This window comes from Canis lupus, chromosome 27, assembly GCF_011100685.1.
Source record: "Canis lupus familiaris isolate Mischka breed German Shepherd chromosome 27, alternate assembly UU_Cfam_GSD_1.0, whole genome shotgun sequence".
Taxonomy (NCBI): domain Eukaryota; kingdom Metazoa; phylum Chordata; class Mammalia; order Carnivora; family Canidae; genus Canis; species Canis lupus.
The window spans coordinates 46,319,048-46,331,615 of NC_049248.1; the positions used below are offsets into that span (position 1 = coordinate 46,319,048).

The 12,568-nt window shown below is 37.8% G+C and overlaps 1 protein-coding gene across 1 annotated transcript; it reads left to right on the top strand.

The window, feature by feature from the left end:
* Nucleotides 1-9,297: 9,297 nt before the first annotated feature.
* On the top strand, nucleotides 9,298-10,239 carry OR9K7 (olfactory receptor family 9 subfamily K member 7). Its single transcript, NM_001388756.1, has one exon. It carries the CDS (start codon nucleotides 9,298-9,300, stop codon nucleotides 10,237-10,239), a length of 942 nt encoding a protein of 313 aa, NP_001375685.1.
* The last annotated feature ends 2,329 nt before the right edge of the window (nucleotides 10,240-12,568 follow it).

Consider the following 12,568-nt stretch of genomic DNA (forward strand, 5'->3'; position numbering starts at 1 on the left):
TTAGCAATTTTCAGGTATATAGTACAATTAATTATAGGCAGCACACTGTACAGTAAGACCCTGGAACTTACTCGTAACTAGAAGTTTGTACCTTTGACTACCCTTGACCGTTTCCTTCACCTTTCAGCCTCTGGAAATCATCATTCTACTCTTTTTATGAGTTTGACTAAGTGAAATAAGTGAGACAGAGAAAGACAAGTACTGAATGATCTCACTTACGTGTGGAATTTTAAAAAGTCAAACTCCTAGAAACAGAGTATAATGATAGATAAATATCAAATCATTCTGAACACTCAGGAAATCGATCTGAGGAATGAGAGAACAAGTTGCACAATCTGAGGGAGGAAATAGGCCAGATTGGAATAGGTAGGAGATGAGGAGACAGTATTTGGGAGAGAAAAGAATCTCTGGTGCTCCTGAAGTGAAGGATCCCTGATCAGGGAGGGAGAAAAAAAAGAGAGTGGCAGGGAGAGAGAGAGAGAGAAAGAGAGAGAGAAGCACAGGGTATTGCATGAGGAAAACACTTCCTCAAAACCATTGACAAGGAAAATAAGAGGGCTTGATTATTGCAAGTTTTTACAAGTAGTAGAGCTCAAAGACTTAAGTTTTAGAAGTCTGTGCCATCATCAGGTGGATGCTGCAGTGCTCCTGTGGAGAAAGATGTCAGGGGTCTGGTGATGTGGGAAACAAAGGAAAAAGAGAAATTATTAAAATTCCTTACTACCTACAGCTCATTGACAAGTCCTTGACATTCCTCTAGGAACTCAGCTGCCTCGATGTTAATACTCTGCTAAGGGCAAAAGGCAATCCTAGCCTGACCTCCAGGATGCTCTAAGTCTACTTTAACATATATAAATTCCTCTAGAAATTTTCTTTATCTCTAAATCTCCCAAGATACATGTTGGCAGTCATCCCCCAAGCACATGCCCACCAATATACATCTGAAAGGTCTCATGACTCAAGTTTTATTAGATGGTAATAAATGAACTTTCCCAACAATAGCTAGCCTATTCAAGGTCCTGGAAACTACTTCAAAATTCTTTAGAGACTCATGATATCCCTAGCCCCCTTCCTACCTGAAAATATGTAATGGGCCACTTGTCATGACCCCAGTGCAGCTCTTTCTGCCCCGAGATTCTGTTCTTGTGCTTTAATAAAATCATCTTTTTGCATCAAAGACATCTCAAGAATTCTCTCTTGGCCATTGGCTTTGAACCCTAATGTCTTTCTTATATCACTGGGAGCAGACAGCAACATCTGAGGATCCCCCGGATCACAGTGGGAGATATAGCTTCCCTTCTTGGAGTGCATTTGGGAAAGGTGGCACTGCCTCTCTGGGGACAAACGAGCCTGCAGGTGCCAAAGAGCTTCCTTGTTCATTAGCATAGGAGCAGAGATGCTGAGAGCAGCTAACCTAGATGGACACTGGCTTTTTGCATGACACAATGGATCAGATGGACTTCACAGATATATTCAGAAGATTTCATCCTAAAGCAGAATATACATTCTTTCCAGTGTACATGGAACATTCTGCAGAAGAGATCACACAAATAAGGCTTCAACAAGCACAAAAAGACTGAGATCATACCATGCATGTTTTCAGGGCACATCACTATAAAACTTGAAGTCAAACACACACAAACATTTGGAAAGACCACAAAAAACATGGAGGTTAAAGAACATCCTACTAAAGAATGAAAAGGTTAACCAGGAAATCAAAGAAGAAATAGAAAAATGCATGGAAACAAATGAAAGCAGAAACACAACAGTTCAAAACCTTTGAGATGCATCTGGGTGGCTCCATTGGTTAAGGATATAACTGTTGATTTTGGCTCAGGTCTTGATCTCAAGAGTCGTGAGTTCAAGCCCTATACTGGGCTCCACACTGAGCATGGAGTCTATGTAAAAAACAAAAAAAAAGTAAAAAATAAACCCTACCCTAGGGTCCAGCGATTGCACTAATGGGTATTTACCAAAGGACACAAACACACTGATGTAAAGAGTTACATGCATGTTTATTAAAGCATGATCAACAGTCGCCAAAGTATGGAAGGAGCTAAAACGTCCATTGGCTTCTGAGTGGATAAAGAAGAGGTGGTGTATATACACAAAGGAATATTACTCAGCCATCAAAAAGAATGAAATCTTGCCAATTGCAATGTGACAGATAGAGGTAGAGTGTATTATGCTAAGCAAAACAAATCCATTAAAGAAAGACAAATACCATATAATTTCACTCATATGTGGAGTTTAAGAACAAAACAGATGAACGTAGGGAAACAGAAGAAAAAGAAAGAGAGGCAAATCATAACTCTGAGAACAAACTTGGGTTGATAGAAGGGAAGTGGGCAAGGGAATAGGCTAAATGGGTGATGGGTATGAAGGAGGGCACTTGTGATGTCACTGGGTGTTATATGTAGGAGAGGAATCACTAGATTCTATTCCTGAAACCCATATTACACTATATGTTAACTAACTAGACTTTAAATAAAACTTGAAAAAAAATAAAAGCATAAGGCAAAAATAAAGAATAGATTTGAATCTGATATAAACCTAGCTGGTTGGGCTAGTTAGATTTATAAGTCGTTTACAGCTCACATGTCCGTCAAATGATGAATGGATAAAGAGGATGTGGTGTATATATATTTATATACATATAGATGCATAAGTGTACATATATAATGGAATATTAACTATAAAAATAATCAAATCTTGCCATTTGCAATGATGTGGATGGAGTCAGAGTATTCTGCTAAGCAAAAATAAATCAGTCTGAGAAAGACAAATACTGTCTGGTTTCACTCGTATGTGGATTTAAGAAATAGAACAGCTGAGCAAATTGGGAAAAAAACCCAGAGATATAGTGGCAAACCAAGAAAGAGTCTTTTAACTACAGAGAACAAATTGCTGGTTACTGCAGTGGAGGTGGGGGATGCGTGAAATAAATGATGGGGATCCAGGGGGGGCGCTTGTGATGAGCAATGAGTGATGTATGGAAGTGTCGAATCACTGTAGTGCACACCTGACACTAGTATTACACTGTATGTTAACTAACCAATTTAAATAAAGGTTTAAAAATCCCAGAAAAGATAAAAAAAGAAGAAAGGAGTGACATGATTAAAATAATATTTATTTTTAAATTTTTTTAGATTTTATCTATTTGAGAGAGGGAGAGAGTGAATGAGAGAGCACAAGACACAAACAGCGGGGTGTGGGGGGGTGACGCCAGGGGAGAAGCCGACTCCCTGCTCAGAGGCTCCATCCCAGAACCCCAGGATCACGACCTGAGCCAAAGGCAGATGCCTGACTCAGACACCCAGGTGCTCTTAAAATAACATTTTAGGAAGATAAATCTGGAAAGTTAAATAAGGAGAAGATGGTAATTATGTGGGTTTGTTTTTTGTTTTTTTGGGCCATATTCAAGCTGAGGTGAGGTGTTCCAAATTTGGATAATCACCGTAGCACTGCAAATTTTTAATAGAATGAACTTGGTGATTATTTTAAGTACTGAATTAAAAATATTTTCTTATATAATAGAAAATATTGTGTTATTACTTACAGTAACTTAATAACTAGGATAGAACTCATTAAAAGTTTTCACCACTAGCTAACGCAAGTGTGTGTAGCTGTGCGGGGGTGAGGGAGGCAGAGAATGGGGGCACAGGCTGAGAGTGTGAGCACGAGAGTAACATATTTTTGTCTCTTGCACAGATTTACTACCTCATCTCTGATATTTCCATCAAGATCAGTTCTTAATTTTACTCTATACAACCTAAATTTTTTTCATGAGTTTCTCAATGGTCATCATGTCACTATGATGCCTTAAATGGATGAAAATCCATTAGTTGGGGGGAAGCAATTGTTCTTTTTCTTCCTCTCTTTCATATACATCTCAATGCCATGAAATCAAGATTAAAGGTGGGTTGTCACGATGTTGTTTGAAATGCTAATAGAACATCTAAATAGACCCCTGGGTTTGAAACTCTATGTAATGAAATTCACATTAAGGTGACTTTTGTTTTTTGCAACTAGAGTGTCCTTTTATTTTTTCAACTCTAATCTTTAAATCCAGATACAAAGCTTATTATCCTGTGTCAGTATTTTTTAAAATTTTAAAATATATTTTATTTCTTCTTGTATATGTTTTTATTGGAGTTCGATTTGCCAACATATAGAATAACACCCAGTGCTCATCCCGTCAAGTGCCCCCTCAGTGCCGGTCACCCAGTCACCCCAACCCCCCCACCTCCCCTTCTACTACCCCCTGTTCGTTTCCCAGAGTTAGGAGTCTCTCATGTGCTGTTACCCTCTCTGATTTTTCTCATTCGTTTTCTCTCCTTTCCCCTTTAATCCCTTTCACTATTTTTTATATTCTTAAGGTGACATTTTAAGATATAGTGGTAAGTAAATACATGATGGTAAGAGTTTAGGGTTATCGATGATGATATTATTAAGGAATTCCAATACAGAAGTGAAAATAAAAAGGTAGGAAAGATATTCAGGTCAATAAAATAGGTATGAATAACAGTAGGGAGTCATGAAACTCTAAAATTTATTCAGGCAGTGGGAATAGTATAAATTGGAGATAAATTGAAAGAGTTGAAGGAGTAGGACTTGAAGCTGGAAATATCTGTTATGGAGCCAGATTACAAGAAGCTTATATTGGCCTAGATTACAAAGCTCATTGAATCCTCTGGATTCTCTGCTCTGTGAATTAGGAACACAAAATTTAGCTCACACACATGAGCAGTTTCTGAGATGACAATTTGGTCTATCCGTAGACAAAATTACTAATACACAGAAAGTTATTTTACATATTAATTTTGTAGTTATGTATACATATCATAAAGGTTGATATATATTGGTTGGGTATTTCCCCTGATATCTTCTTAGATATTTTTAAAATTTTTATTTATTTATTTATTTATTTATTTATTTATTATTTATTTGAGAGAGAGAGAGAGAGAGAGAAAGTGAGCAGGAGGGGGAGCAGAGGGACAGGGACAAGCAGACTCTGTGACTCTGTGCTGGGCGTGACGCCCTACATGGGGCTCCATCCAGGACCCTGAGATCATGACCTGAGTCGAAATCAAGAGTCCAATGCTTAACCAACTGAGCCACCCAAGCACCGCTCTTCTTAGATTTTATAAAGTTGTTTGGTAAGTCCAGAATCAGGAAAAGTTGAACTGAAACCCTTTCCAGAATAAAGTAATTCCTGTAGTAATATTCAAAAGACTGTCATATAATGTATCTTTATTTGAATGAGCTATTTTATTAGAGTCTTTGTGAAAAAGGCTGGATTTATACTGATTTAGCAAGTATATATTTCTTTTTCTTTTTTTTATTTTATTTTATTTTATGTATTTTTTTGAGAGGGAGCTACCAGAAGCTGGGGTGAGGGGCAGAGGGACAGGGAAAAGCAGACTCCCCACTGAGCAGGGAGCTGGTCCCAAGGCTTGACCCCAGGACTCTGGGATCATGACCTAAACTGAAGGCAGATGCTTAACAGACTGAGCCACCCAGGCTCCTGCAAGTGTACGTTTCTTATACTGAATAACAAATCTTCATAAACCTGTAGGGAGGCTTTCTCAAGCAATTTTGAATTATTTCTGTCCCAAAACTAAGCCCATGAAGATTTAGTTTTGCTTCAGAAAGCTCAACTTTGGGTAGACGCTCTGAAAAGTAGGTAGAAATTACAAAGAAGAGAACAATCAGCTGCGTTGATGTTACAGAGAAGCAAACTGTAGCTTAATATAAGAAAAAAACTTTCTAACAAGGAGCCTTGTCCAAAATAACTTTGTAATTGTCCCGAGAGTGTTCAACAAGTGCTCCTCACACAGTTCCCAGGGGATGGCCCTGGAGTTTGCCCTTGTTACAAAATTATAATTGACTTATTTCAGTCCTCTCTCAGAGGGACTTCTCCCTCCAAAAACTTTATTCTACAAACTTTATGCTGCAATTCTCTGAAATAGTTTCATGGGTTTGGAAAAAAAAACTTTAACTACCATGGTTTCTGGCTGCTGCTATTTTTGTAGGTCGTCAGAGAGTCGGGAGTCTGGTTATTGGTCTTAAATTTCCAGGTTGTGCCCATCTTCACTCTGAGGCTTGCAGAACATGTCAGCATGGAGGCAGAGATCTTCATGCCGCTTAATTTCACAGCTTCATTGACTCTTATTTCAATTTTGGTAGAGAAATACCCATAATTCATTAAGAAAAAGATTCCTAGTCCATCCTCTTCATCTGGTGTTCAGGAAGACAGATACAGCAGGTTTTTGAACAAAATCATATTAAAGAAAGAGCAAACTTTAATAATAGGTAATGGCAAGTTATGGACCTGGAGGCAATGCCCCTAACCAAGAGCACGGTCATGCCAGGCTTAAGGAGGCTCTTACTTTATTGGGGATTAAGCATTATTTGAGATGTTTAATTTTGGCAACCTCATTGATAGTTTTGCTTTTAAAATACATCTTTCCTAGGCTGAAAAGAAAAAAGGATTTGAGTCTCTGCAGTTTCACATGAACAAGTTCCCAAGATAGGAAAGAAATATAAGTTCAGGTAAGAATAATTGCAAAGCAATTGTATCTACTTTAGTCACTTACTAAGATAGCCATGGACATTTTCTGTGTGCTTAAAAGATGGTTTTTGAGTATCAGAATGTAGTATGCCATAAATATAAGGTTCTCAAGGTAGAAATAAATCTCAGTGATTTATATTCTATGGCTTGAAGAAAGATCATAACTAAATCAGACTGGGAGTATGATAACTGGTGTCTAAAACACAGTCTTAGTGACATATATCCTATCTCTCTGGTCCGTTGCTTTGAAGACTTCACAACCATAAAAATCCTCTATCATTGCTGTTTTGATTATTTCATACCTAATATTGACTATTTATCATTCATTTATGAATGGAAGTGACTCATCATCCATATTCTATAATTTTGTTTAAAAGTGATAAACAATATTACTTTACTATATTTTATTGCTCGAGGTTAGATCCACCATCTTCTCCTTTCAGGTACACTGACATTCTCTGAACCAAAACTTGTGACATAAGATGGTCAGAACATAAGATGAGACATTTGACATCAGGATTGCTCTCAAAGCCTGCCTATACTAAGGTTGCTGTGGTCATATAATTTCATGGCTAAAAGTTTTATTATCCACAGTTTAATATTTTAAAAGTATGTTCTTAAAAAACTAGTAGGGAATTTACTTGTTGATTACTAGACATATAGCGATGCCTTAAGTATATTTATAATTTTGTAATAAATATTTCATATCCAGGATCATATCAAGCCATAAGCTTTTATAGTTTTCAGTTCTTTTTTGTCTTCGTATTCAGTGCCAAGCACAATGCTTGACATAGACTAGATACTCAAAAATACTGAATAAACACATTAATGGGTAATCAGATAGACAAAAATGTGTATCCTTGGAATAATAATGTGTTACTTTCATTGATATAGTGTCAAAAAAATAACATTTGGTTCGGTATAAGAACTTAAGATTTTTTTTCCTCCTCCTCCTTCTTTTTAAAAAAGACCAAAGGACAAGACCTCCTAAGCTTGTGCTCTTTGCAGAAAGAAGAGTTTTGAGTGAAAAAAAAAAATGTCAGCATGTCTTAAAAGGGCATCCTGTTTCCTTTAGCCACCCTCTTTTTTCCATCTCAAACCAGTAAATGATGGCTTTGGAAATGCTCTGTTTAGCTTTATGCCTAAAAAAAAAAAAAAAAAAAGCTTCATTTTATCAGTTCTAGAATAAAATACCATCATCCTCATATATGTTAACCTGTAAACCTAATGCACCCTCCCTGCTCCTAATAAAACCAAATTCCTAAGCAATTGCTCGAATGGATTCCAAATATGTTGTGGAGCAGCGGGTTGAGGACTGAGGATGGTGATATATTTCATTCCCCCACCCCCTGGTTTGGTTCTATATGAACCCATTTCATGTCCTTCTTTGACAGAGTTTTGGAAGATCCAAAAAATGGAAGAGGCAAAGAAACTCACAAAGGTTTTAGAATCTGGGGGATTTTTGTAGACAGTCAAAAAACAAAAACAAAAAAACAAAAAAAAGGTAAACTTCTTACAGTTGAGGGAGGAGAGAGTCAAGGAGAAACTCTGAATACTCCCTAATTTTGTTTGCTGCTATGTCACTCATTTCAAGTTTTGTAAAGACTTTTCTTGGATCACTTGCTTGTTTTTATTATTCATACCTCTCCTGGAAATCCTAAATGACACTTGGTTTAAATGCCACCAGTGATGAAAAAATGTGTGAGGTAAGCCTTAGCTGACAGTGAATGTGTTGTTTCATGGAAAAAATAACAAAAATATTTCACATTTACTAACGTTGCTTTGGTTGCTTAGAAGGTGACCCCAAACCAAATAGGTTCATTTAGGTGCTTCTAGAAAATCAAAATTTATTTTTTTTAAACTACTGAGCTTTAACCATTAGGTTACAAGCTTAGTAAAACTTGCTCTTTAATCTAATATATTCATTTACACGGTCAGCATTTTGATTTGTTCCTCACTTTGAAGTTTCTAATTTTTTCTCAAGCTCAGAAGTTGGAGATGGCCTAGATTTCCTGATTTATATAGACAAAAACAGTGTCAACAAACTTTACAGGGTAAAAATTATAAAGGCATCAGTCACATTTTAGTTTTGAACTTAAATAAAATTATGCTTTTTCCAGAAGTTTGTCTGATTTTATTTTTAAAGATGTCAAAGACAGCTCTTTTTTTTTTTTTTTTACTTGCTGTTGTAAGAGCTCTTTTTGGCAGGAAGCTCATATTATCTTGAAATGAACTTTAATCTTCCTTTCCTAGATTATTTTTATTACTGTGTTGAAGGAAAGCATTAATAAAAAAAATGAATACAAAATGATAAATGAAACTTAAAGAAGTGTCTTTGGTAGTATGAAGAGTTAGACTTTTGTTCTTGGAAATCACAAATGACGTCTCACAAACCATCCGTGTGACAAGTTACATATAAGGAAGCATCAACTTTTGTTGTGTTGAAATTAGCAATAAACTTGAGTACAAAATATTTCACCTTGAGTTCAAATTCTAGAGGGAACCTTAACTACTTGTGTTACCTTAACCAGTGGTGTTACCTTAGGCACATCAAGTATCTCTCACTTTTAATTTGCTCATGTGTGTGAACATCATGGGACTCAACTTGAAAGCATTCCATCAACTACAAGGTCTTTTTAAATGTGAAAAGTGTTATATGTGATAGTAGAGAAATAGTGGCAACTTTGCTGACCTTCTGTTATGCTTTTAAGCAGAAATTTGCCATGGGTGACAAGGGAGGAGACAACCACTCAGAAGTGACTGACTTCATTCTTGTAGGCATCAGGGTCCGTCCAGAGCTCCACAGTCTCCTCTTCCTACTATTCCTGGTTGTTTATGGGATGGTCCTCCTGGGGAACCTTAGCATGATTGGCATCATTGTGACCGACCCCCGGCTGAACACACCAATGTATTTCTTCCTAGGCAATCTTTCCATCATTGACCTCTCCTACTCCACTGTTATTGTACCCAAAGCCATGGTCAACATCCTGTCTCAGAAAAAGACCATCTCCTTTGCAGGCTGTGTGGCTCAGCTATTTCTTTACGCGCTTTTCATGGTCACAGAGGCCTTTGTCCTGGCAGCCATGGCCTATGACCGCTTCATCGCCATCTGCAACCCGCTCCTCTACACTATCCGCATGTCAAGAAGCCTCTGTATCCAGTTGGTGGCTGGCTCCTATCTCTGCGGCTGGGTCAGCTCCATCCTTCAAATCAGTGTAACCTTCTCAATGTCTTTCTGTGCTTCCCGAGTCATTGATCACTTCTACTGTGATTCAAACCCAATTGAGAAGATCTCCTGTTCCAATATCTTTATGAATAAGATGGTGTCATTTAGTCTGGCTGTCCTCATTATTTTGCCCACGATAGTTGTTATTGTGGTATCGTATATGTATATTGTGTCTGCAGTTTTAAAAATCCGCTCTAGTGAAGGGAGGAAGAAAGCCTTCTCCACCTGCAGCTCCCACCTGGGGGTTGTAAGTTTGCTCTATGGGACAGTCTCCTTTGTCTATCTCACACCCCCAAGTAACCCTGAACTTCGTAAAGTGGCTTCAGTATGTTACATTTTGTTCACACCTATGCTGAACCCTTTAATCTACTCTCTAAGAAATAAGGATGTTAAAGATGCCATGAAAAAAGTCCTATGGAAGAAAAAAGTTTTACTTTAAATCTGTTTTTACTTGTTTTACTGTTTCTTGTACCAATTTGTTTACCTGATCTTCTAGATTCAGGCATTCTAAAGCACAGGTTTATTTAAAAAATAATTCTGTTCCATTGATCTATTTGTCTGTTTTTCTGCCAGGATCATACTGTCTTGATGATCACAGTTTTGTAGTACAGTTTGAAATCCGGCATTGTGATGCCCCCCGCTCTGGTTTTCTTTTTCAATATTCTCCCTGGCTATTTGGGGTGTTTTCTGATTCCGCACAAATCTTAAGATGATTTGTTCCAACTCTCTGAAGAAAGTCCATGGTATTTTGATAGGGATTGCATTAAATATGTAAATTGCCCTGGGTAGCATTGACATTTTCACAATATTAATTCTTCCAATCTATGAGCATGGAATATTTTTCCATCTCTTTGTGTCTTCCTCAATTTCTTTCAGAAGTGTTCTGTAGTGTTTAGGGTATAGATCCTTTACCTCTTGGTTAGATTTACTCCTAGGTATCTGATACTTTTGGATGCAATTGTAAATGGGATTGACCCCTTAATTTCTCTTTCTTCAGTTTCATTGTTAGGGTATAGAAATGCCACTGATTTCTGGGCATTGATTTTGTATCCTGCCACACTGCCGGATTGCTGTATGAGTTGTAGCAATCTTGGGGTGGAGTCTTTTGGGTTTTCTATGTACAGTATCATGTCATCTGCAAAGAGGGAGAGTTTGACTTCTTCTTTGCCAATTTGAATGCCTTTTATTTCTTTTTGTTGCCTGATTGCTGAGGCTAGGACTCCTAGGACTATGTTGAATAGCAGTGGTGAGAGTGGACATCCCTGTCTTGTTCCTGATCTTAGGGGAAAGGCTCCCAGTGTTTCCCCATTGAGAATTATATTTGCTGTGGGCTTTTCATAGATGGCTTTTGAGGTGCTGGGGAATGTTCCCTCTATCCCTACACTCTGGAGAGTTTTGATCAGGAATGGATGCTGTATTTTGTCAAATTCTTTCTCTGCATCTATTGAGAAGATCTTATGGTTCTTGTTTTTTCTCTTGTTGATATGATCTATCACGTTGATTGCTTTACAAGTGTTGAACCAGCCTTGCATCCCAGGGATAAATCCCACTTGGTCATGGTGAATAATCTTCTTAATGTACTGTTGAATCCTATTGGCTAGTATCTTGTTGAGAATTTTTGCATCTGTGTTCATCATGGATATTGATGTATAATTCTCCTTTTTGGTGGGTTTTGGAATTAAGGTGATGCTGGCTTCATAAAATGAAACTTCATAAAACTCATAAAATGAGTTTAGAAGTATCCTGTCCCTTTGTATCTTTCTGAACAGCTTTAGTAGAATAGGTATTGTTTCTTTAAAAGTTTGATAGAATTCCCCTGGGAAGTCATCTGGCCCTGGAATTTGGTGTCTTGGGAGGTTTTTGATGACTGTTTAATTTCCTCCCTGGTTATTGGCCTGTTCAGGTTAGAGAACCCAGAAATGGGCCCTCAACTCTATGGTCAACTAATATTCGACAAAGCAGGAAAGACTATCCACTGGAAAAAGGACAATAAATGGTGCTGGGAAAATTGGACATCCATATGCAGAAGAATGAAACTAGACCATTCTCTTATGCCAGACACCAAGACAAACTCAAAATGGATGAACGATCTAAATATGAGACAAGATTCCATCAAATTCCTAGAGGAGAACACAGGCAACACCCTTTCTGAACTTGGCCACTGTAACTTCTTGCAAGATACATCCATGAAGGCAAGAGAAACAAAAGCAAAAATAAACTATTGAGACTTCATCAAGATAAGAAGCTTCTGCACAGCAAAAGAAACAGTCAACAGAACTAGAAGACAACCTACAAAATGGGAAAAGATATTTGCAAATGAGCTATCAGAAAAAGGGCTAGTATCCAAGATCTATAAAGAACTTATTAAACTCAATAGCAAAGAAACAAACAATCCAATCATGAAATGGGCAGAAGACATGAACAGAAATCTCACAGAGGAAGACGCAGACATGGCCAACAAGCACATGAGAAAATGCTCCGCGTTACGGGCCATCAGGGAAATACAAATCAAAACCACCATGAGATCCCACCTCACACCAGTGAGAATGGGGAAAATTAACAAGGCAGGAAACAGCAAATGTTGGAGAGGATGTGGAGAAAGGGGAACCCTCTTACACTGTTGGTGGGAATGTGAACTGGTGCAGCCACTCTGGAAAACTGTGGAGGTTCCTCAAAGAGTTAAAGTAGACCTGCCCTACGACCCAGCAATTGCACTGCTGGGGATTTACCCCAAAGATACAGATGCAGTGAAACGCCAGGACACCTGC